The sequence below is a fragment of the Colias philodice genome, chromosome 26, assembly GCF_061535455.1.
Source record: "Colias philodice isolate Cphi_HAF_F1 chromosome 26, ilColPhil1 Martin Lab GWU primary, whole genome shotgun sequence".
Lineage (NCBI taxonomy): Eukaryota > Metazoa > Arthropoda > Insecta > Lepidoptera > Pieridae > Colias > Colias philodice.
Window position 1 is genome coordinate 3,466,569 of NC_143111.1, and position 27,866 is coordinate 3,494,434.

A 27,866-nucleotide genomic window follows, 5' to 3' on the forward strand; every position below is an offset into this window, starting at 1 on the left:
AAACTTCCAAGAAAATCTGTCGCAATATTGGGAGTTTCAGATAATGCTACTATGATAAACATCTCTCCTCTAACTAACTTTCTCCGTACTGGTTGTCTGGAAGAAATCGCTAATTAGTGATAAGACCGCCATTTGTTCAAATTTATAAGTTGCATAGTTAAGTTATAGAGCAATCTACACTTATTGGTAACGCCAATATAATTAAAATAGTAAATGTAGAAATTAAACGTTTATTGTTTGTGGTGTGTTCCTTCATCCTTCCCTACATACGAGCACAACCAATCATCGCGTGGTCACTAACCACGTGACACGTCCAATAAGACGTGAACGCGACGTTCGTGTCGCTGCAGTCAGTCGGGTTCGCTCCGTTCCTTCGCGAGGTTCGGGACTCGGCCACCGCCGGAGAGCTTCCACGAGGCTCTCTAGATCATCAGGCATTGTGCCCTTGTAACACCACCGGGGTATCCCGTGCCCCGGCCCTTGGTCGCGCTCACCGCCGCGTGTGTGTTTGTGTGGAGTGTGGGACTGGACGCCGTTCTTGCCCGCCGCGAGCTGGAGGACCCTGACCGCGTGGCGGCGCGTGTGTTCTGGACGCTACTCCCTCCGACGAGGTACGTGCCGTGTGTATCCTGTCTATCCCTCTTTGCTAACACCACGTAGATCTGAATACAGTCCACTTTCATATCGAGAATATATTTACGTATATTTTTATATTGGCGCGACCATTGAGTGGTACCTTCGACCCGGATAGTAACCATTGTTTGGTCATTCCGTATAAATACCTGATGATTCCACCGCCCTTGTTAGGATACTCATTGTGTAGGCCCTAATAAGCGATTAGTAGTATCTTCAATGCGAAATACTATTTAATATACCGCATATAATAGAACGACAATGCGTCTTCTACTATTCATATAAAATATATTTTAAACCCGCCCTTATTAGGATACTCATTGTAGGCCCTAATAAGTGATTTAATAGTACATTCATTGTGAAATAACTATAACCGCATAGATCGACATTGCGTCATCTATTATTTTTGCTTAAAATATATTTTATTCCGCCCGTAACATTAAGTTACGCGTATATTATTATTAAAATAGTTAATTAAAAATATATTCATATCGTTTATCCGCAGTTAAAACGCTAAAATCATTATAAATCGAACATATTTCATCATATTTATTTACCCGCTACCCGCGCTCGAAATTTATAACGTTATCTAGGTCATTCCGCGATCCGCTGTTATAATCCGACCATATTGAAAATTCATACTCGGTTCATATTACGCTTGCGTCGCTGACCTACTTTATTTAGTCGTATTACTTGTTATTGTAACTTGTATTGTAACATTCTCTGTTTGAATATATACTTTTGTTATTAAAAATGCTGCCTAAGAAAATGACTAAGTTACCTGATAGTGACGCTTCGGATGTTAATGATTCGGAAGATATAAATGATTCGCAGTTATCCATGTTATTAGCTAAACGCGAAGTTATATTCGAAATGGTGCAACAAATGTATGATTTGTCTTTAAACGTTCATAACAACGCCTCGCTTATGGAAAGTTTCCTTGACGAGTCCGCGCAGATAGAATCATTACGTGAAAGATTTGAAAAGTGTTTAGACGAATACAATACTCGCTTATTATTATTAACACCTACCGCGAAACCTGATTATAAAAGCCTCGTTGCATTCGAGTCTTTATATAGCAGAGTTATAAGAATTAAATCGCAATATTCGCAACCAAGTCCGTCGCACGGAGATATTAATAATTTGCATAAAAATAGGCCTAAATTACCGCCTATCGAATTAGTACCATTTTCGGGTGATATTCGCTCATTTCCGCTGTTTCTTTCGAATTTTGAATCAGTTGTTCATAACAATCCCGGCCTTACAGATGCCGAGCGTTTATATTATTTACTAGGTAAATTAACGGGGAAGGCCACAACTGTTATAGCTGGTATAACCCCCTCCGCTGAAAATTATAATTTAATATTACAAACTTTAAAAGATAAATATGATGATAAACGTATGTTGGTTTCCGCGTATTTAAATCAAATGTTTGATTTTAAACCTTTGCTTTCTCCGTCCGCAACAAACTTTGATTTATTTACTGATAACTTTATTAGCGCAGTGCGCGCCTTACAAAATATAAAGTTAGATAATATTACAGATTTAATGATTGTTCATATCGCGTTGAAGAAGTTAGACTCAGATACTGTTCGCGCTTTCGAGACTAAGTTTGGTAGTGAAATGCCTACTTTTGATAATTTAGTTCAATTTATTCAAACTCGTGCGAAGGTATTAGAACGCATTCATCCTTCCACAAATTCGGGAATAAATAAACCGCCTCGAAAGTATAATAATTATAACCGCAGTTTAAATAATACTTCTTCCGCACCGCCTAAGACGTATCAGTCTTACGTAACAACCGCTGATTCCGCATATAGTTGTCTTTGTACAAATATAACGCATCAACATTTATATAAATGTTCGAATTTTCATAAAATGAGTCCGCAGGAACGTTTGAAATACGTAAAGGATAGAAACGCGTGTATAAATTGTCTCAGTATAAAACATCGAGTTTCTAGTTGTTCGTCTAATTTTAATTGCCGCATTTGTAAATTAAAACATCATACGATGTTACATTTGAAACGCGAATCTTCCATTCCCGCGCCTGCGTCTCACCCCCCGCCGCGCAGCACACCGCCGTTGCCTGCGCCGTCACCGCCGTCCGCGTCGGGCGAGTGCGTCCGCTCCGACATTGCGCTATGTACCGCTAGCTATACAGCTGATACTGATAACGCATTTCAATGCAACGCGCCCGCGAATAAACAATGTACTATTTTATTATCAACCGCTGAAGTCGTAGCTTATAATTGTAAAGGCGAACGGCTTGTTATTCGCGCGCTTTTAGATTCCGCTTCGCAAAGTCACTTCATTACGAATGAATGTTGTGAACGTTTAGGTATTAAACCGCAGAGAACCGAACGTACTATTATTAAGGGGTTCGGTGGTTCAGAAAAAATTGTAAATAGTAATTCCGTAAATATAAAATTTTATTCACGTCTTGACAACAACATATCTTTTAATATTTCACCGCTAGTTGTTGATCATGTTACGGATTTACTACCTACCGCTGTTATAGACACTTCTGTCTTATCGCATATTTCGCATTTACCGCTCGCAGATGAGAGTTTTGGTACGCCAAATAAAATCGATTTATTAATCGGTGCTTCTCTGTTCCCTCATCTGCTTCTCCCCGACGTAGTTCATGCATCTCGTGACTCGTCGGCGCCCGCTGCATTGCGCACGGTGTTAGGCTATGTAATAATGGGTTCAGTACCCACCATACCTAACATACATAAACCGCCCTTGACGTGTTGTCACGTTCAAGAGACCGCCGCTATTGACTCATTAGTCAGGCGTTTCTGGGAGCTCGAGGAGCTTCCTACCGCACCGCCCGTTCAACATCCCGATGATGTTGAATGTGAAGAATATTATAAATTAACTACAACCCGCGATCCCGTGAGTGGTAGATATATTGTTTCGCTTCCATTTAAGGATGATTTCTACACTCTCGGTGACTCATTTAATATTGCCCGCAAGCGTTTCATGTGCCTCGAAAGAAAGCTACAGGCTTCACCTAAATTAAGGTTGGCATATGATGACGTCATAAAAGATTATCTAACGAAAAATTATATTTCACCCGCGCCTCCGTATGATCCGCGTGACCCTACACCTATTTATATTATACCGCATCACGCTGTTCTGCGCGAGGATAAATCGTCGACTAAGCTGCGCATGGTTTTAGATGCTAGCATGCCAACTTCTGGAAGCCAGCGTTCGTTGAATGACCTTCTGCATGTTGGGCCGAATTTACAAGGCAATTTGTTTACAATAATTTTAGGTTTTCGTCTCCACGCGATTGCCATGACCGCCGATTGCCGCCAACAGTTTCTGCAGATATTCGTGCGTGAGTTTGATCGTCGTTTTCAATGTTTTTTATATCGTTTCAGCCCGCAGGATCCGCTGCTGCTTTATCAATTTAATCGAGTTTGCTTCGGCATCAAGTCTAGCCCTTATCATGCACTGCGCACGGTAAGACAGCTCGTAGAAGATGACGGCGCGAAATATCCGCTCGCGAGTGGCATTGCGTCTTCCTCGTTGTATATGGATGATATCGCCTTCTCTATTCCCACGGAATGTGAAGCAGTTTCCGCGTCGCAGCAGCTCATCGATTTGTTTAAGGGAGCTCAGTGGGATCTTATTAAATGGAATAGTAATAGCAAAAATGTGTTAGATAATCTTCCCGCTTCGCACAAACTTTTACCCTCCGCGGTGGAGTTTGATAAGACCGTGCAACATAAATTACTTGTTCTGCATTGGTCTACTGTTGATGATTGTTTTCATTTTAAAATTACCGCTCCCGCCGATGTGATGTGCACTAAGCACTCCATCTTGTCAATTACCGCCCGTCTGTGGGACATGATGGGCTTCGTTGCTCCCACAGTCGTGTATAACATCCCATCAGATAATTTCTACCATATTTCTGGTATTGAAAATCCCGCTGACATTCTTTCGCGTGGCATTACGCCACAAAATCTCGTACCGCACCCTCTGTGGTTCCACGGACCCCAGTGGGCTCGTTCGGACCCATCTGATTGGCCTCTTAGGAGTCTCAATGGTGAGTCTATTGCAGACATTCCCGAACGAAAATTAATAGCGCACACTGTGTGCCCGCCTATAAAGCATTGCGCTTTATACGATACCGCCCTTCGCGTCTCGTCGCGTCGTGTATTTTATATTTATAGGTTCCTTATATTATTAACCCGCCGCGGTGTTATGATGACCGTAGAGGAACCTAATTTCGCTGAGAATAAAATAATTCCCGCCCTGCAAAATAAATATTTTGCAGAGGAGTATTATAATATACTCTTTTATAAATTTTATTCGCAGGCTCTCAACCGCTTGAGGCCTTTTATTCGCAACAGACTTATCCTCATCGGACGTCTAAGCGATTCCGCCCTGGAATATGCACGTAAGCATCCAGTGATATTACCGCGCAATGATCACATAATTATCATGATCATTGATTATTATCAGATTAAATATTTTATGAATATTATAACGCATTTGTTTCGTGTTATTTTAATTACCGCGCTTTTATTAGCTTTACCCGCGCCGCAAGTCAAATCTGATCACGTCAGTTTACTTGATAGGCATTCGCTACTGGACAAGTTAGTTCAGTCGTTTTGGAAACGTTGGAGAATGGAATACTTACACGGTTTGCAGGTTAGGCAGAAATGGAATACGCCTTCGACACCTTTTACTCCTGGAACGGTCGTGGTTGTAATAAATGATAATGCACCGCCCCTAACCTGGCCTTTAGCCGTCGTAGAGAAAGTACATCCTTCAAAGGACGACGTCGCGCGCGTTTGTACAGTTAGAACCGCCAAGGGAACTTACCTTCGCCCAGTCGTTCGTTTATGTCCGCTTCCAAGACAATAGTTATACCGCATTAGTATATTACCGCAGTTAGTTAAGTTTAATTTTAAGTTTTGCACCGCTTTCGTTTATAATTTCTTAGTTATAATACCGCCGTGACTTTAGGAATTTTTATACCCCGCTCGCTTTACGCGATCCTAGAGTCATAGAATTTGTTAGTTGTAATACCGCCGTGACTTTAGGAATTTATATACCCCGCTCGCATTACGCGATCCTAGAGTCATAGAATTTGTTAGTTATATTTCCGCCGTGACTTTTAGGATTTTTTATTATCCCGCTCGCATTTTGCGCTCCTAGAGCCATAGAACTCGTTATTTATATTACCGCCGTGGCTCTTAGGACTTTATTAACCCGCGCGCATTATGCGATCCTAGAGTCATAGTTTTTCGCTGTATCTTATGATTGGTTTTAAATGGTGACCCATTTAGGGCGGGTGGATATGGTAACGCCAATATAATTAAAATAGTAAATGTAGAAATTAAACGTTTATTGTTTGTGGTGTGTTCCTTCATCCTTCCCTACATACGAGCACAACCAATCATCGCGTGGTCACTAACCACGTGACACGTCCAATAAGACGTGAACGCGACGTTCGTGTCGCTGCAGTCAGTCGGGTTCGCTCCGTTCCTTCGCGAGGTTCGGGACTCGGCCACCGCCGGAGAGCTTCCACGAGGCTCTCTAGATCATCAGGCATTGTGCCCTTGTAACACCACCGGGGTATCCCGTGCCCCGGCCCTTGGTCGCGCTCACCGCCGCGTGTGTGTTTGTGTGGAGTGTGGGACTGGACGCCGTTCTTGCCCGCCGCGAGCTGGAGGACCCTGACCGCGTGGCGGCGCGTGTGTTCTGGACGCTACTCCCTCCGACGAGGTACGTGCCGTGTGTATCCTGTCTATCCCTCTTTGCTAACACCACGTAGATCTGAATACAGTCCACTTTCATATCGAGAATATATTTACGTATATTTTTATATTGGCGCGACCACTTATTATAAAGAGGAAAGATTTGATTGTTTGTTTGAACTGAATAGGCTCCGAAACTGCTGGACCGATTTAAAAAAATATTTTACCGTTATCCCTGATGAACATAGGCTATATTTTATGATGCTTTTATCCCGGGACAACCAAGGCGGAGCCGGGACGAGCGGCTAGTTAACTATAAATAATGAATGCTAGTATGAGAGAGATTTTGCGAAATGCGAATATGGTAAATTTCGAGAAGTTTCGATCAATCACCACAGCATTTGGTAGAAACGCGTGTAATATTACAATACCGGCGACATTGATAAAGGATAGTGTTAAGCCTTTGTTATCGCGTTTCCAGCTAACGAGAACACGCCACTTATCGACGGTTTTCTTTGAATTTTCACTATTGTTGTCTGGTAGTCTTGAGAGGTTTTCGATTTTTTGCGGGATAAAATATTTCAGCGTGTTATAAAATGCAAAGCATTTGTGATTGAGATAAGATTTATGCTTAAAATTGCAAGACTTATTGCAAGATTTTTCTCCTTTTTCTGTGTTCACGTATGACGACGACGATGTTCTTGGTCAAAGCTTAAAGGAACTTTTTAAATAATATCCTGAAAACAGTACCCTTAGTCCTTTTTTCTATACATTATACAAAAAATATGATGGCTAAAAATCATCCTTTTCCTCAATATATTACATTAATTGAGGAAAGACGTAATTCTCTGCACAAAAAGAAAAGCTTTTGTTGTCAAGTTGTAATTTGAATTACCTTACCTACCTTAGCTCTGAAATCATAATTTACTAACATCTAAAGAATGTTTATAATAGAGAGAACTTGACCTCTCTTAGATACCTTAATATTTACAACTATTAGGGTGCTTTTCCACCAGAGATTATGCAGCTATGCTACGAATATGTAATAGCTATGCTGTGAAACTATATATGACCGTTTCCACTCATACTAAGCTATGTGCGGTGCGATTAAGATGTGCTATGAAGATGCGGGGCCGCAAAGTAGCTTTGCGAGGAAGATGCGCAGCTCGAGCTATGCGATGTATCGATAGTAGGCACCACACATAAATCATAAGCACACACAAGTACACATCCATAGCACACATCCATAGTACGCATCACGCATCCTTCAAACTCAAACTCAAACATTTATTTATTCAATTAGACTTCTTATAAAAGCACTTTTGAATCGTCAAAGCATTTTTAACATTTACCACCGAAAATAAACGTATCCGTAATCCGTTTCCACCAGAACTATGTGCTTCAACAAATATGATTGGTGGATATCAACAACGCAGCATAGCACATCTGGTAGAAAAGCACCCTTATAACTATGGCTTTATGTACTTGTGTTGTACTAACACGCCGATTTCAAATTAGTATGCGTGTTAGTTACTCAATTTAAACCAGACTGTGTGTGGAATCTTTGTAATATAAATTCATTCCGAACCTTTTCTAGATTGATAAAAATTTTTATGAAAAAATAGCAATAATATTTTTGCTGTATAAAATGATAAAACTGATATGAATTCAAAATATTTCTAAACGAAATAAATGAAATAAATAAAACGAGATATTTTGTCGCATAATTGATTTGTGATTCAGAATTTTAACAATGTGTGCCCGAATGCTATAAAACAAATAGGTTGATGAATATTGTATATTGATTAGATATGATTGTTATTCTAAAACATTTTATATAAACTATAGTCCCAGATTTAGTCGTAGGTATTTTATAAATTTATATTCCAATATAATTTTAATAGGTTCTAAGAAAATATTGTTTACCATCTGTTTACTATTAAATAATAAACGAAGGCCAAACTTTTGGAAATAGTTAACGATATTTAGATACATACTTTGAAAAATGTTGTGTGGTTTTATGAAACCACGGTAAAAGTGAAACTGTTCGAACGGTTCCGAACACTGCTTTGTGTAGCGCATGTCGCGTGACGGTCGGCTGCCGAGTAGGTATACCTACTCGGCAGCCGCGATACACGCGACATGCGCTACACAGACCAAAAAGTTTGAGACGATGTAATAAAAGTTTCACTTTAAAAACAAAATCCTTTCTATATAATTTAAATGAAAAATTGTTAATACAAGTAACAAATGAGGATCAGCTTTATCAACTACATGTTCGTTAAATGAAATAATTAAATTAATAATGGATAATGGACCAATTAGTTGTTAATTGCGAATGTAGAATAACGAGTAGACAAAACCACACGCTTTATTGAAATTCTCGTGTAAATTTCGCTTCGAATAAATGTAATTGTGTAACATTGCATTTAGATCAAACGAGCAAATGCTCATTCTAACCCGTAGACAGAGAAACCAATAGACAAATTGATATCTTATGTCGCATTCACACAAGAAAAAGAGCAACTTATGCCGGTGTTGTGTAAAGAAATGAGAGAGAACGATAAAATTTTTTGTTTCACCCAGCGTGCCACTTTTTTCAAGAAAAGAAACCTACTTTGCTAAACAAAGTTTGACAGCTAACTATCGTCTTCCCTAAAAATATAGTTTTTACATGATAAAAGTTAGAAGTAATTCATTGTGTTTGGTTTTGCATAATTTAAACTTACCGTTAATACCTTATAAAATAATACCATGGTGCGGTGTAGTGTTAAAGGGTGTAAAAGTGATAGTGGAACGAAAATACCTGGATTGTCTTTTCACTCGTAAGTATACAACTCTTTATCAGTTAATAGGCCTTCATGATACTTTAGCGTGTTAATATATTGTGTATCACGTGCTGTTGACTTGAATACATTGTTTAAAAACCACAAAAATAACAATTATAAATTTTAACCTAAAAAAATTTGTGTTGCCAACTTTTCTACAAATTGTTACCCACTATTATGGGAAATCTTAATATATATAAATCTCGTGTCACAATGTTTGTCCTCAATGGACTCCTAAACCACTCAACCGATTATAATAAAATTCGCACACCATGTGCAGTTCGATCCAACTTGAGAGATAGGATAGTTAAAAACATGTAGGTACCACGGGCGTAGCTACAGGACGAACAGCTTGGAAACCAAAACCGTCATCAAAAATTTGCAGCAACCATTTTGAGAAAAAAATGTTGATCCAAAAGAAAAAACTTACAATGCTATATCCTTATGCTGTACCTATTCTGGTAAATATTTAGTGGCATATTAATCTTATCAATTAAAGTCTCAACTTTTATATTATGTTTTATGTTTTTAAAATTTAATCACCTGTAGAAAAACATTATTTTGTGCATTTTATTACTTTTATATACATTTTATTATTATATTATTTTATTATATATATATTATTTTACATTTATAGACAAATGTTAACTAATTTTATTATTATATATTTTACATTTATAGACAAATGTTAACTAACGAAATTTTTTTGAACCTCCGTCCTTATTGCACATTAAAAAAAATGTTTAAATAATTGTCGGTAAAATATTTCACTTTTTGGAGCCCTTCATATAAATATACTTAACAAGATCGCGCCATAAAAGTTTAAAAAATGTTAATACTTTGTTTATAATATTTTTTTCAAGTTAAGTAACTTGAACAAAAAACTAGAAATTTCTAGTGTTTTGTTAACTTGAAAAAATTTTTTCTTAGAAATTTCTAGTTTTTTGTTAACTTTTTGTTAAGTACATATAACACGCATTGATTATAGAAAGATGCATAAGGCCACCCAGTAAGGACTTGTACCCAGTAACGATTGCGACATCGCGCACACCTGCGGTTCCAGAAAGTATTACGGCAATCACCACCACCGCAACGCTGCCCCGCCGAAGTCAATGGACGCTCTTGGTTCCAACATTGAACCGGAGGGACGTAGTTAATTAAGTTAGAGATAATTTAAATGTAATTTTTTTATTACAATAAATTATTATTAAGTAAATTTCGTTTTTTTTGCGCCTTCGCGGGTTGGTCAATATAATTAAAGTGTGTATCTGTTAATTTACGAAAATAAACATTATTTTATAAAAAATAATAAACAATCGAGTTTTCATCTGCATTATCATTACATACACATTTTCATATGGGATTATGATAATGATATATGTACATATTATATAATACATAGGTATGTGTAAATACATAATATGTATTACCCATCTAAAAGTAATATGTTTATTATATACTAGCTGCGCTCCGCGGTTTCACCCGCGTGTCTCCACTCCTGTTGGTCTTAGTGTTACGGTACAATATAGCCTTCCTCGATCAATGGGCTATCTAACACTGAAAGAATTTTTCAAATCGGAATCAAAGTAGTTCCTGCGAATATCCCTTCCCTACTCACCTTCACCCCGTCCCGTACTACGCCTCCTCATTGAATTATACAGTATACCTACTATTTTCTGTAAATTGACACTTTTAAAAATTCGTTATATCTTTTGAACGGAATATCGCGGACTTTCTTGTAGATATTGATCCATTCTGTAATACCGTAGAACATTTTTTTGTTCTATCTTCAATAGATTCCGCAGCGCACGCGATGACAGAATTTTTATTAAGGATACATTATTGCATTTTTGGTAAGGATCTCTAATTTTTTTGAAAATGCAATATAGCCTATGTTGCTCAGTGAAGATGCAGCTTTCTAATGGTGAAAGAATTTTTGAAATCGGTCCAGTAGTTTATGCGTGAAAACCATACATACATACATAATTACAAACCTTTCCTCTTTATAATATTAAGTATAGAAATGTAAGTATGTATCTACATAATATCATTATGTGGATATCTCATTATTATCCACTTATGTGAATAATGATAATATTGAGAGATTTGTATCTTACAAATTGTGGGGTAAATTTTCCCTCATACGGTAACCCTAAATATTGTGACGTAATCTTTTCTATCCCTTTCTGCGACACGCATTGCCGGTGTCTATTGGATTCTCCGTCTACGTTCTAACCCCACTATGTCGAATTATTTTAGTGTAACAGGCGTAGAGCATTCTTTCGTTGTTCTTAAGTGCGTTCGAAAAGATTCTATGCAATGCTCTAAGGGCGCGGGCACACGGTGCGTTGCGGCGCCGCACCGCAAAGATTTCACCGTGTCAGTGGGCACACGAGTGGTGCGGCGCCGTAACGTTGTTCTGTCGCAGCGGCGTCGTAGCAGCGTTGCACAGCGTGTCCTTCCTTGTGACGCAAAACAACTGAGCGGTGCCGCTCCGACGTCGCACCGCATTCACCCCTCCCCGCCTCGTCTTGGTGGTTACAAGTCCGGTGCGGCGCCGGAACGCATCGTGTGACATGCCACAGATATTTCTATGTAAGACTACGCAGCGACACCGCTCCGGCGCCGCACCGCCGCCGCAACGCATCGTGTGCCCCCGCTCTAATACTGAACAACACTGAATACGAGTTTTCGTTTACACTAAAAGATCACGAAATAATGCTCTTGCTCTAGCTCAAGGTCTATGTTCGTTTGATGTAAATGCACTGTAATAGACAGGATACATCTATATACTTATATATAAAAATGAAACCCGTTTCGCGTTGTCACGGCATCACGTGTGAACGGCTGAACCGATTTCGATAATTCTTTTTTTATTATATTCCTTGAAGTACGAGGATGGTTCTTATGTAGAGAAAACGTAAATATGTACCACGGGCGAAGCCGAGGCGGACCGCTAGTTTTGAATAAAAACTGTGTTATATTGAAGATGTAAATACCTAAATCTATAATTTTAAAAGATAGCTATCATCTTCTGTCCATTTTTTTCTTTCTAAAATCGTCCTACTAATTTGAATACAATTCAACATGTATATTATAAGTACATTATACATAGATATTTTTTGGATTCGCTACTATACAAGTTCGTAGTCAAATTAATAACCCATCACACAGCTATACTAAATGGAGAATGGTTACAACATTTTCATTACGTATAAATCAAACATCGAAGTATTTTGAATGCTTACCCATTCAGTTTACCTTTAAAACTCGCAAATTAGATACACGGAAAACTTTACAAAACTAACAATATCAAATTGTACCGTACCTTGTACCGTGACCTACTTCTGTAAGAGTAAACATCGAGTCTCAAAAGACTCTAGCCCTCTGAGACCTTCGCCAAGGTTGAAACATTGAAAGCCCGAGAATTCAATGTAACTTCTTGTTCATACCGAATTTTAATCTTTAATGTATGGAAATTGTAACTCCTTGATCTATGAAAGAGGTTATGTTAAACGCGGAAGTCAGGGAAAATTCATTTTCTTTTATGGATGGTCCTTTATGTCGTAAAATTATTTAAATGAAGAATTTAAGCTTGTAATGACCATGATTAGCTTCCGGCTAACCTTGCTACTAAAACTCGACCTAATCAATTTTTGAGCAGAATTAAAAATAATCTATATGAAACAATTCATAGTTTGAAAGATTTTTAATCAGCAAATACATGAGTCCATTTTATTTTATCTTCAATATCAATGTTAATAACATAGCATATTTCTAACAATACGCAATATGAAAACCAGTCCATGCACGTATAGTAGTTAAATAAAAATAACATTAGCTTTGGCTACGTTACCTTTATGCAAATTGGAAAGAACCACTGGAATTAGATTTGTTAGACCACTGTTATGTAAGGTACATATTATTCTAATGCAACATGTTCATTCTATTGAAGAGGAAAAAAAATGTAATAAGCAAGAAAGGTTTACTTTTATTGTTAATATGGATTGAAATTAAAGTCTCCAACAAAATTAATTTATATTCATCTTTAGGCAGTTATGAAAATCAAATAGAAAATATCAGAAGTTCGTAAAATATACTGAAGATGATTTTAAAATAATTGGTTTTTAAATTCATAAATTAATAGGTACAGTTGTGGCTAATAAGGTACTTTGAAGGTGCTACAAATCCATAGCACAAAAGCATAAAGCGATAAGAAATACATTATATAAATCTTATATATAAAAATGAATCGCAAAATGTGTTGGTAAGCGCATAACTCGAGAACGGCTGAACCGATTTCGATAATTCTTTTTTTATTATATTCCTTGAAGTACGAGGATGGTTTTTATGTAGAGAAAACGTAAATATGTACCACGGGCGAAGCCGGGGCGGACCGCTAGTAAGTAATAAATAATTAATAAATAATAATTAATATTTCAGGACAATTTTCACACACGGCACAATCTGATCCCATACTAAGCTTTCGCTTGTGTTATGGAAACCAGATGGCTGAGAAACATACATGTATAATTTTTTTTAATAAATACTTATATAGATAATTAACACCCAGATACAGAGCAAACATCTATGTTCATCACACAAATATTTGCCCCGGGTGGGAATCGAACCCACGACCTCTGGCTTGGAAGGCAGGGCCACTACCAACCAAGCCAACCGGTCAGTCAATATTTCAATTGAAGTATAATACTAAATACTTCATAAAAAACATTAAATACAAATACAAAACATTATTCTATGTACTCGTAAATCTCTTACTCTAAGAGATTAATTCGTGTTCTGTTTTGTTAGGAGGAATATTAAAATGTTACCGTAAAAATCCTTTAGTACAACATAAACTTGCTATTTCGGCTTTTTTCTTGATGGCCTCTGAAAATTTTCCTTATGTTGCAGGTAATGTTATCTTTACGATTATGATAATTTGAGATTGTGAACATTTTATGCTTTCTTAGTTCACAATTTTGCTGGCTTAGGGCGTTTGTCCACTACAAGGAATTTTACGGTCCGGCATTCCGATTTTTTACGGTCCGGTATGGCACGCCATTAATCTATATACTAGCTTGTGCACTATACGTAATTTTACTGTCCGACATTTTACTTTTCCCTATTCCGGATGGTTTTTTGTGTCTACGAGTCGCTGTAGGTATAATTGTTTTTCTTGCTTGGATTTTACTGTTTTTACTGCATATGCCAATTAAAAGCAAGCTCTTGTTTTACTTTCTTTTAGTTGGCAATGAGATTTGAGAAGTCGGTATTGTTATTTTATATACATTGACCAAGCATTGACCTATAATTATTATCTAAGTAAGTGTTGGTAAGTTAAAGTTCAAGTGGGAATAGCTTTAGCTCCTCATCACCGATTAAAATAAATAAGTGAAACACGCATTTTAAATCTCTTACGGAACTTTACTTTTTATTATAACGAAGTAATATAATATTTCACCTTCTATATTTTTTACTCGTTTCTTGTAAAATGCAAAAACAATCATTTATGATAGCATTATACCGCCAAACTTCCTTGAACTGTACCGCACTGATCCGAGTAAAGACGGACAGGTGCACAAGCAATTCATCGGTTTTTTCATGCCACACCGGACCGTAAAAAATCGGAATGCCGGACAGTAAAATTCCTTGTAGTGCACAAGCGCCCTTAGAGCTCGACTGACATCATACTGATACTGACATTAATGTTTTGAAACGATATCGACTTAATTTTTCTTTTATTTGAATTTTCAACAACAAAGCATGAAAGTTTTCTTTTATTTCCCTAGTCGCTATTTAACAATTGAAAGTTGCAAGTTGCAATATGAACATACTCTTAATTTAAAAATAACAAGTTCTTAAATAAAAAAAGTTCTCATTAAATGTTCTCACACTTATTAGTTTTCTCGTAGATTAATATCCCATTTATTTCAGAGTAAAACATATTATTTTCGACGAAACCATACAATTATTACAAGTCCCAAGACGAACTTCCAAATAAATACTTTGTTACAGATCCCTACGTGAAGATCTGCCTGATTTGTCAAGGGAAGCGTATCAAGAAAAAGAAGACTACCGTCAAAAAGAACACTTTGAATCCGGTGTACAATGAGGCGCTAGTTTTCGATCTACCCGCAGAAAATGTTTATGACGTCACATTACTCGTCAAAGTCATCGATTATGATTTGTAAGTATTTATTTGATACTAAACGATTTTTTTTCATTTGTTAAGATTTTTGTAGAAGGTTTCTGTCTAAGAATATTTTTTTCATGCATTTTTTTTCATTTTTAAAGACTTGCGTCATCTATTTGTGTAACCTTGTTACATTTAAAAAAAAATTAAAAAATTTCTTCCTCGTTAAAGTCCGTAATGATTTAAAAATAATCTTAAGGAAAGTTAATCTATTTGTGAATCATTAGCTAACTTTCCGATTTTGTTTAGAGTTAAAATAAGTACAATTTTCCGGAAACTGTACTTGCAAATAAGTTTTTTCTCATTAAATGCTGTTTGTTTTTGTATCCTCGGGTTCCATTACAACACTATTTTATTTATTTATTATAAATTTCAATTCAATATATTAGATATCGGAATCAAAACCACAATTTCAACGAACATAATTCAAAATACCTTCATTTTCAATATTGCACTAATCCGTAATAATTCTCAATTCCTGAAATCAGATAAAGCACTAAGAAGCAATTAGACGCATTTCAAAACAATTCATATATTAATTAAACAGCTATTATGCAAACAGTTACTCAGCAAATATTGTTAATTGGATTATTATGCTTCAGCGTTGCACGTGTTTGTTTTCATATTCACTATATTGTTTGATTTTTGTTGCATTTACTGACGGTAATTATTATAAAGTATAAACTCTGTTTGGGTTTCACAAAGGGTTCGTTGGAATTGTTTTATTCGGAGTGTTGTGTTGGTTTTATTGAAATATTGTATAATAAATAAAGTTTTACATTGTGTTATGCAATGTTGAAATGGAATAAAATATATAAAAAATGTATGCAGGTATTTATGTAAATAAACACGCTCTTAATTTTATTTAGTTGATTAATGATAATAAGATAAACTCATAAAATTATTTTATTGTTACAAATCCTTGTGTTTGAATTAAATATTTCTTTTAATATTACATACAAACTTACAAACATACAAGTTAACCTAATAAGTGTGTTAAAAAGTAATCAATTTTCCAATATTCCTTCACGATAAATTGGCGTTTGAAAAGTAATTTAGTAACAAGTTTAGACTACACAATTACACATCCTTACGTAACTTTCGTACCGTTGGTATTAACTTCATAAAAAGTTATGATTCCGAGAGAGTTTCCTATTTAGATATAGAGTAAAATGTTATAAGTATTAAATTTTATGTTAACTACTTCGTGACTTGTTTTCAATTTTATATCTATTTAAGAAAATAGGAATACAGTCAGTTAATATTTTATTATTTGTGTTATATTGATCGTTTTTTATATAGAGTGACTATTTGACTGACTATTTTTTTTTCATTAAATGATTTCTTAAATTTTTCTATAACCTTAGCCAGTCGAACGCGCGCTTACGTTTAATATTATGTTTTCGTAGACACCATGGCCATAATATTTGCGGAGCGTTATAGCTGCGTGAAGCCGAGGGATGTAAACATAGTTAGAAAAAATAAAAAAAAAATATTTTGATGTCATTTTGTTGTTTTAGTTTTTTAAAGGAGTTTCCTGTATATTATTTTTATGAAGGGATGAATGAATGAATGAAAGCTTTTATTGCAAAAAATAAGTTTAGCTAAACTAAGTTCCTACAAAAGCCTCCTATAAACTCTTCCACGATTATTTTGGAAGTTCTGTTATTCCATAGTTTCCTTTGCATCATCTTCGTATCAATTGTTTGTCTCTGCTTATGAAGGGTAAATCAAATGAAAATATATTTATTTTCGATACCAGAATCGGTCAAAACGAGCTAATCGGTTGCACCGCAATCGGCTCGAACATGATCGGCATCGGGCGCGAGCACTGGCTCGAGATGCTCGACAACGCTCGCAAGCCGGTCGCGCAGTGGTACCCGCTCACCAAGAGCCCGCCCGCGCCCGCCGCGCCGCACGCGCCGCACGCGCGCGACCCGCCCTTCGGCTGCCTCAGCGGCAGGTATGTACACACTGTCGCGGAACGATTCCAACCAATACCCGCGGCCCCATCATTAACTCAATGTCAAAAACTCAAACATTTATTTATTCAATTAGACTTCTTCGAAAAGCACTTTTGAAACGTCAATACATATTGCACGCCTCATAAGCGAAGCGCTGAGGTGGGTACTACTGTCACTTCGAGCAAAACATCTGATTTTTCAAACTTAAAATGTCTTTATGTATCATACATTGCACTTGTAAGATAATACATACACACACATATTAAGAAAAAACACTATTTTTAACGTTCATGATATTTTTGATGTCATTTTTGTTATTTAAACTAGTTAAAAAACAGTTTAAAAAAGTTCTGTCTTGGACGTCCGTGTGTCTGTATGTGCGGATCCTTTTTCTTGTTAACACGATAGCGACCGAAATACTTTACTAATCGAGTCTTTTTTTTTCTCTTACGCTTGAGTATGCTCAGGAATAGAACCCTTTCATTTTTCAGGGTCTGATTCGATGTGGTTTAATTGTTATTAAATAAACAAAAATAATAATTAATAAATATTTATTAAAAAAAAATTATGAGGCGTGCACTTTTGGATTTTCCAAATTATTTTTTACATTTACCACCGATTCGAAAAGCAGTATCTATGGAGAAGAACCGGCAAGAAACTCCATAGTTGCTCTTTAAAGCGGCTCGACGGAACACAGTGGGGTTTTAGTCGGTAAGAATCTGACATAACCCACGGCTACTTCCCCAGGGGGCCGTGGGTATCTTTGGAAGATTTCCCCACTTAAAAAAATGTATATACACACTAACATTGACATAGGGAGCAAGTATTGTACGTATACGGGCACTACACACACTGATACTGGCATTACAGATACGAGTACTGACACTGCACATACTGAGACTATATTGACGTAGGGTGCAAGTACTGTATGTATACTTGTACTCAGGCTAATACTGCCACTACACACTCACTGCTACAGACACTACAAATACATTGATACTGACATTGGAAACACGTTGTTACTGACATTACCTATACTGCAGCTGATGCCACATATACATATATTGACTAGCTGCGCTTCGCGGTTTCACCCACGTGGCTCTACTCCTGTTGGTCTTAGCGTAAAGATATATAGCCTATAGCCTTCCTCAATAAATGAGCTATCTAACACCGAAATAATTTTTCACATTGTCACTGACAGTTGACACTATACACATTGATACTGTTGCTACAAACACACAAGTACTGACTTGGTACTGACATTGCAAACATATTGTTACTGACACTATACACATTGATATTGACACTTCAAATACGGATACTAACGTTACACACTGACTGAGCAGCTTCGCGCTAAAATGTTATTGTAGTAAAGAATAAACAAAATAAAAAATCTACTTTACAATACTTCCGTATTTACGTGTAAAGTTTAATATATAAATTATGTTTAATTTATTTAGGAATAAATTAGTTAATATCTTTAAAAATTACAGATGAAGAGATCAAGCAAGAAAAATATTGGGAGAAATCTGAAATTTCAAGGAATTGAGGACATCAGGTAATCTCGAGATGCCAAAGATTTATAAGTAGACGATAGAAACGGTTGTATGTCCATTTACTGTAGAGATACAAGATAAGTGATATTCAGTAATCAGTAGAAGTGTATATTTTAGAGCGTTGATGTAGAAAATGAATTTATCCCTTAGATTTCTTGTTTGTGTACCCGTATATTTTGGTGTATGTAGCCGTGTTAGATAATCATTGTCATCGTCATTTCTATTCTATCGGTTTATATGGAATAACTCTATTTAAAAACTTACTTACAAAATAAAAAATACCTAAATAAATAGTAAATATAACTTACACTTTTTCTTATAACAACGTATTTTTTGATAAAAAAAAGACGGGTTGCACTCCGGGAGTGCCGGCAGAAGTGAAAACTTGATTATTAACGTTCAGCATGTTTGATATCCATCCCTCTTACGCTTTTTCGATCAGGTCACGTGTCCTGACGCGAGTTTAAGATTTTATACCCATTACAGAAAAAGTGATCAACGCCGCTAAAGAAGTTTTCACTTCAAAACTTCATAATTTTGATATAAAAGCACAAATATATAACAATCTGAGTTATTCCAACTTTCGAGGCCCGTTCCTTGACGTGTCATATCTTTCATCCTCTCTATATCTTTGTAACTCTATTTACAAACGCACACTTCAATTCAAGACTTGTCATGTACATATATCTTTAAATAGATGGTAAAGTTGTTGTCTATTACTTAATATAGAAATAGATTTAAAATATAATTAATCATATCAAGCGTTTATAAATCTCATGATATATTGTGTAGCAAAAATTATCTTTTCCATTATTTCCGCACAATTTTGTCTGGTAGAAACCGCTGATCGGCGAAGACCTTCATTTCTATAGAATACGCTGTTGAAAAGTTGAATGTTTGACATTCTTTACGTCTGACAATAAGTAGATGGATTTTTGCAAATTAAATACTTAAATAAAAAAAGTAATTTTTGTTACGTTAGCTGCGCCGTTGTAAACGACATTGAATGCAAATAAAGCTTTAATATAATATTATTGTACTTATATATATTTACTATTTACTATATGATACTCAATTGATATTGTAAGTTAACGTATAAATGTATCTATCTGTATTCTATACTGTAATATTGTATTTTATGAGATTTTTCAATCATAATAAAAACGTAAACTTAGGAGTTGGTTTTCGTTTAATATGTCTCTTAGCTTTCATTTTAGAGTTCCAATATGAAAAATACGAAAAAACTATAAATATATAGCTTATAAAAATTACTTTCTTTAAAAAATGGAATATAAAATATCCACTATTTTCCGAATTTCCATGTAAGTTGTAGATGCAAAAAATTGAGAAAAAATACGTTTTACGAGTAGATGTATTTCAATTATATTAACCCTATGTAGTGTATCCATGTTTAATAATAATTTGAAAAATTATCAGTGTTGATCTCATAAAAAGTGGTTAAAAATATTCAAAAAATCATATTTTACTTGAAGTGTATAAATATTAAATATAAATTAATATATATTTATGAATAAATATAGAATAAGAAGGTAGTTGTCAAAGTAGTTTTTATATATCCCTATATTTTAAAACAATTGATGTTTGATTGATGTTTCAATACACTTAAATAGTAAGTGTTCAGAGGCCACCTTATTGGCATTCCGCATTCTCTAAAAGCCAATCTATTGCAGAGTAGATATAAATGAATAAATGATACTATTTTCTTCTTGCTGAACAAACTATATTGTTCATACATGTATTGGTACTTAATTTTAAATTATATCCCATCTATTTCAGCCATTTTTCGTATGCTATGATAAACATACAATCAAAATTGTATACTATATGTATTTTACATATAATATAATAATTAATAACGTAACAAAAGCAAATCTCACATGAAAAATAAAAAATATTTTGTTATATAAACCTTAGTGACTAAATTGTCTTTGTATCTACGAAACATATCCTAAAAATATCATTATAGTTTCAAAGTAATATCACCTGTATCAAAGTTTATAATCTGCGATAACTCAATTAAAATTAATTGTCACGGTTTTGGGAAATTTAACAAGATCAATATTAGTTTGGTCCTTAAACGTGATCTAATTAATAACTTTGTTTACAGAACTTTAATTATTTTATAATATTAATTATGATATCGTTGTATGTAGAGTATGTATTTGGATATTTTGTGTATTTTAATTATTTCTCGTATATGGTATAAAAAAGGTAATTTTTTTTAACCTTTTAATCTTCTATATTATATGATTTATGTTGTTATATATGTATATATATTTTTAAATAATAATGCATAGATATTATATGTATAAAAATTTCTGTTTAAAGGCATTGATAATGGTTTGATAAATTAATAACGCACACAAGTATGTATATAAAACATTCTACAAACTTTTGTTAGTTTGTATGTACGCTTTTGTGTGAAATAAAACTGTACGGAAAAAAAACTTTCCGTTTTGCCAAGTTTTATAGGAAAAAAATGTCAACATATCGATTTTCCTAAGTGATAAAAAATATTTTCATGAACTATGGAATAAACTATAATATATAAAATATTATACGTCTATATGAAATAAAATGTTTGCATAATCTATCCCAAAGCTTTGTGTACCTTTTTCTCTTTGAAATATAAAAAATATATCTTTGAAAAAGTACAATAGATGGACATAATAATATGTGATGTAATTATTTTTGTACGGACTATCGTAATACTTCGTTATTCCTTAAGTCTTTATACTGTAACTGTCTAGATGTAAGAGATTATACTGATTTATGAATAAAATGTTGATATTTTTATATTGTGTTTTATTTTTCCTGCCATCTTCAATAACACACACCACAGCTATTAAGAGGGGGCATAAAGCAAAATAACCAATCTTCTATTAGATGATACGTGTAATATGCAAGACCAAATCTAAAAAATAAAATATATATCAAACTAGATACTAGTCTTGAATATTACACGTATCATCTGATAGAAGATTGGTTATTTTGCTTTATGCCCCCTCTTAACCAAGAAAGAAACCTTACGGTGCATTTAGATCAAACGAGCGAACGCTCATTCTAACCCCATTATGTCAAATTCTTGTGTAAACAGGGGAAGAGCATTCTTTCGTTGTTCTTAGTGCGTTCCAAAAGATTCTATGCAATGTTCTAATACTGAACAACACTGAATTCGAGTTTTCGTTAACACTAAAAGATCACCAAAAAATGCTTTTGCTCTAGCTCTATGTTCGTTTGGTCTAAATGCACAGTTACACTAGTTGAGTGACCTAAGTATGTTTTAAGCAAAATGTAAGGTTAAATCCTGAAGACTATGTCGTTTGAGATAACATACTAAGCTTATGCTAATAAATCTCTCACCCAACTTAATAAATGGTAATATATTTTATTCCATGAGAAAAATAGGGCTGTGTCACACAATAGATGTAGATTTGAATAAAAATCAACCCCATCCCTTACAATCCCTTGAGAGTTATGGGGTATCTACATACATACATTTAAATTCCGATTGACTAGTTTTGATGATCGAATACTTTGCAATAATTGTATGACTAAAACAAGATAGAATTTTGGTCATTAGCACCTAAGAAAACAAGAGTTAAGGAGATTTAAAGTCAAATCTTTTAAGGTATGAAAATATGAGGTAAGTAAATTGAATAATAGATATTGATATGATCGATTTGCCTATGATGTGGTTACATGATACCTTATGTACCTAATAATATCTACCTAATATCAATTTTCTAAATCTAAAGAAAATCCTAATTCAGACAATTATGATGATTTAGAAACTTATTAAGGCATATGGAACCACAAATACGTCGGTAAGTTATCCACTTTCTTTGTTTTCTGTATACGCAAATTGTATCAACTGTGATTAATCTAAAAACTTCTGAGTTAAAAAGTAAACAAACAGTAGGTAAAGTCACTAGAAAACTTTTTCAATTAAATAAAATCAATAATTTTTCATTTACGAGAAACTGCAGGCTCAGCGTCCTTTAAATTCTGCAGTCGCATCTCAAAGATATTCCAAATTAATATCTAAAGCTTCATAAGGCGAAGATCATTATTGGTCAAAGCTGAGAAGCTAATGGATTTTCATTGAGTGGAATTTTAAAGTACTTTATAGAGAAAAATAACTTATTTAAGGATAAATTTGAGAAAGACATTCAATGATATACCTTTAAAATCACATATCATCAAAGGTCACTTGTATATCTGATTACTTTTCACACATAGCAAACGTAAAGTTATAAATATTATTTGTATATTATGTGCTTACATCTGACTATTATAATATGTAGCCTGTAGGTTTTTAATAACTCATACCTAATATGTTTGTTACAATCAGTATCAAAGTTCAATTTGCCCTCGCGTAATTATTTAGCTGTCTTTTCACAAAGCACACAATATCCGATGTTGATCAACATTTTAACATTATGTGAAATATTTCCATAATAATATAAAGCGACGTGAAAAATTTAATAACGCTATGAGCATAGCGAGTACTAAGAATCTCTGTACATTTCTATCTAAATAGTAAGAGGAGAGAAACACGTGTAAAAACAAGATTTTTCATTAAAATGTTTCCCATTGAACTTAAGTCGTCTCACGGTAAACTAAATAATCTTCTCTTTGACCTCTTCAGTTTATTACCTACAGCCGGTGAAGATGTTTGCTATGACAAACTTTTATTAGTAAATTCTCAAGGGAGACAATCCGCTACAAGAATTTATTCTTCGGTTTTTTATTGATTATTTTTCTATGTAATTGGGCATATTTTTTAGTTTTATGCTATTATTGTGTGTTCATCTCAAACTAGTATCTGAAAAGGTAATATTATATTATGTTAAAATAAAACAGAGCTATGTTACATAGTAACATGAAAACTGTTCATACGATCAAAAGAACATTTCTGAGAATTATACTAGGTTTACTCAGAATTTTCCACTTCTCAAGTACACAAAAACTTTGATTTGTTTTGGACTAGCATTTATTACCTACGTCTTATTTTTGTTAGTGAGAGTTCGTTACAGTATAACTTGTAATAAATTATGTTTACTGTAATAAATTATATTTTCATGTATATTTGTGTTCAAGAAGTTCAACCAAACAAGGATACAGAAATCTAAATACTACCTATATCTATTTAGCTTTACACTGTTTAATTTCTACTTTTACAACTCACCTGCAATTTTTAATAACACTCTTATGGTAACGTACCATATGTTCAGACGCGTGGCAAGCAGCCTGGAAAGCAGTCTGGCAAGCAGCCTGGCAAGCAGCCCGGCAAGTTACCTGACAAGCAGCCCGTGCGTTTACGGTACAATCAAACAAACACGGACGCATGCACAAACAACATGATTACATGCTTGTGCCTGTGCTTGTGCTTTGAACGCAAGCATTTGGACTTACCAGAATAAATTATTTCATATACTATCATAATATAATGATATCATAATGATACTATGAGCCATTCAATCGTATTAAGTGATTTTGGATGGATTTAAAATTGCTTCCAGTGAAAATGAATTAACAAAATTGATACATTGGATTTAGAATTGAAAGGAAAACGAGAGATAAGCAAAAGGGTCGGAAAGGCCCAGGTGTTCAATTACTTTTAAATAGCAATTCTATAATTTATTAGATTACTTATGTTATATGATATATTCCGTTAGATTATTTATGTTATACTTATATGATATATTCCGTTATATATTTAAGTGTAACACACACTGGCCAATAAATTGTATAAAAATATTCTTCTTTAAAAAAATATAAAGGCTATTGACAAATCTCGTAACACAAGTATGCAGCTGTTTTATTAGAGATTTGTTCATGATATATTTAGTATCTACAGCTGATACATTTGTCTTTTTCAAAGAACTATAGAATTAAGGATGTAGACGTGTATTAGTGAAGTAAGCAAAAACATAATATGGAATTCAAAGAAAGTTTGCTGGGTTATAAAAAAATGTTAAATGTTTTTAGCTTTAAAAATCTATAGTGCTGAAAAACTTCATATAACGACATGCATAATTCTACGTTTCTTATTATCGATTAATTTGATTCTCTAGTTAAATTTAGAACTTTATTTACATCATTGAATGTTAAAAAGTCCTTTTTATCCTTCTCCATTCAATCCATTCAATCCAGACAAATTTCTCATAAAATTACCTTCGAATTTAGACTTCATTCAATTTATAATTCTTTCATTAATCAGAGTAACAACAGTAATTGTAAAGTACTTCTTGAAAGATATAATCTTTTTAAGCATAAATTGTTACGCCCATTATGTGATTAAATCTTTGGAACTTTTCAAACTTCATTATTCGGTATCACCTTTAGATGGTATCAGATACCACAAATGACCGCTTTTAGGGATCTGTGTTTTAGAACCTTACTTATTAATGAGAAAACATAAGACTTTTTGAATAAATTTAGATATATTTATTTTAGGTACTTACACAGAAACTACCATTGAAAAGTTTTGCTACCATGTTTTATAAGTTCGTTGTTCTTAATCTACTTATATTCTATTTTAATTATTTTATTCATTGTTATGCAGTCATACAATTAGTTTGTTATTTTTGCCACGATATCTGAATGTAAGAATAGTTGATAGCCAATAATTAGATTTTCCTAACTTATACTTTAAATAACAAAATACGGAACCCCTTTACCAAAATACTATTTTATCCACTTTTTACGTTCCCATTTTCCTTGAACATCGTCTATTTTGAACGTAATGAAGTACTTTGACACCTGAGCTCTAACAAGATGCTGTAAGCTGATCGTTATGCTCATGAAAGTCAAATAGTATTTTTGGAAAATGATGGCATTGTTATAAGGTAGTCTGTCTGATTAAAAGCTATAATAAGGAGCCTGAAATAAATCCGAGGGAATCTATGTTATTTTTACGTTATTTAAAGATTGGAACTTGAAGTTACATACTAGCTTTAGCTTCATATAGCTATTATTTTTATCTAAGTAGACTTACAGTATCTATTTATTTGGTAACACACGTATACTTTGTGAATAGATAATATTTGGTGTTGCTTTTTTTGGAAAGAATTGCGGAATTTCAGAAGGAATTCTTTAATATGAAAAGTTATAAACGCATTAGTATTGCAATATAACGCATTACAACACGTAACTCAAATTATCGAAGAATTTGTTTTGGTTGATTAAAAAAATGGCTTACCAATGCAACTGAAGGAACTGATCTTCTAATGAAACATATAACACTTAAAAACTATTACAAAAGTACAAAGAAAGGGCAAACGTGGTCGCGCGAATACGTACCGTCTGTCATAGTCTAGACAAAGGCTTGTGGAATACAGAGAGAAATCAAAAGGGAACCGAAATAGAAACAACTGGTGTTGTAATATGGACGCTCTTTGTAAATCAAATGAATAAAATGTTTTGACTAAAGTGTTAATTGAATAAAAACACATACAGTTTAGTGTAGCTATTTACATTATATAACATTAATTCAGCTCTGTCTGTTCACAGGTATACAGAATAGAAAGCATGAGTTCGGTTTTTGATTAATTTCCTCCAAAAATATAGGTCATAGAAAATAATTGCTTCAAATGTTTTTCTTTTGTTTCCCTTATTACGTCGTAAAGGTAACCTCCTACATACAATCTTTTATAGCAAATATAATGACCTCAGAAATAAATCGAATATACTTCCAATTCTTTTCCTGTCCTTCATATTTTATTATATTTATATTGTAAAAGTAATAAATACGATATATATTTTATATTGTTTCCCCGCAGGAACTTAAGAGAATGCCAAGGTCCTCAGATATAGGTCAGGGATTCTGGGGATCAATGGGCTTAAAAAACAAATAAAAAAAGCATTCAACGACAAAAGGGTTGCCTACATGAAATAAAAGAAACAATGCTGTAAAGTAAACATTTTTAATGGGTTCCGTTTTTTTTATTTGCCTCAGCGAAAAGACCGTTAATGGTTCAAATATAAAAAGCGTTTTCAGATTATTGTAATCTACTACTACCACTTATATTAGCATACATTTTTATTAACGTTCTTAGAAGCACTACTACAATAATGAATTAAAAATATTTTCCTTAAAGTTCGAACTTAATAATATAAGCGTTTGTTTAATTTATTTTTTAATACTTGCAGTGTACAAAAGTTTAATACGCAGTCACAAAAACAAACACAAAAATGAGCCATAGTTTGTCTCTTATTAAAAAAAAGAAAAATTTTCACAAATTTGAATTCTCTGAATCTAAAAGCACTAACATACAAATCCCCTATGGTATTTATCGTATTTCCTACATCTTATAAAAACTATTCCAAGTAAGGTCTATAAATAAACTGTCAAATACAGTAGGAATGATGTTTACACACAGGGATCTTAAAATAATGCCAAGGATGTTGTAAGTGGGTCACCCGCACCCGGGACTCAGCCTTGCATGTTGAACTTGAGGCCACTTCCCGCGGAGGCTGGTTTCCACAGATTATATCTAGAGACCTCAGACCTGGAAGAGAAAGTGTGATTTAGAAGTAAGAAGTACAAATAAGAAAAACTCTATACCTAACGTTAAACATCTTGAAGTTTTTTGGCTCTCTTTCAGTTCTATCTAGTTTAGATTTTTTTTCAGAATAAACTATCTTCTTAACTAGCTTTGGAATTAAAACATTCGTATCAAAATGCATATAATTTCTATTTTGGTTTTATTTGTGTAGTTATTAATTAATTTTCGATTTAAATGCGCTTCTAGTTTAATATATGATCTGTGTTAAGGATAGTATCACCACAGTATTACAATATTGTATCACATTAACATAATGTAGGTAGAAAGAAAGGAACGCCTGCATTTTGATAGAGAATATTCATCCATTGCGCGTTTTACATTAAAAGAGCAATTGATTAACTTAACTCAACTGTTGGGAAATTAATTATTCTCTTTTCC

General features: G+C 34.1%; 2 protein-coding genes across 2 annotated transcripts in view; both read left to right on the plus strand.

Moving 5' to 3' along the window:
- The window catches only part of LOC149476842 (synaptotagmin-10-like), a 52,199-nt gene extending 31,099 nt beyond the window's left edge, over positions 1–21,100 (plus strand). The window contains exons 8-10 of the mRNA XM_089711226.1: positions 15,197–15,368; positions 17,137–17,337; positions 18,832–21,100. Coding sequence (XP_089567352.1) covers positions 15,197–15,368; positions 17,137–17,337; positions 18,832–18,835 — 377 coding nt within the window. The 3' untranslated portion in view covers positions 18,836–21,100. The remainder of the gene's footprint in view (positions 1–15,196; positions 15,369–17,136; positions 17,338–18,831) is intronic.
- LOC149476843 (uncharacterized) lies at positions 1,132–5,859 on the plus strand. The gene has a single exon (XM_089711594.1). The coding sequence runs from the start codon at positions 1,387–1,389 to the stop codon at positions 5,512–5,514; it is 4,128 nt and encodes a 1,375-aa protein (XP_089567720.1). The 5' UTR covers positions 1,132–1,386; the 3' UTR covers positions 5,515–5,859.
- Positions 21,101–27,866: the final 6,766 nt, after the last annotated feature.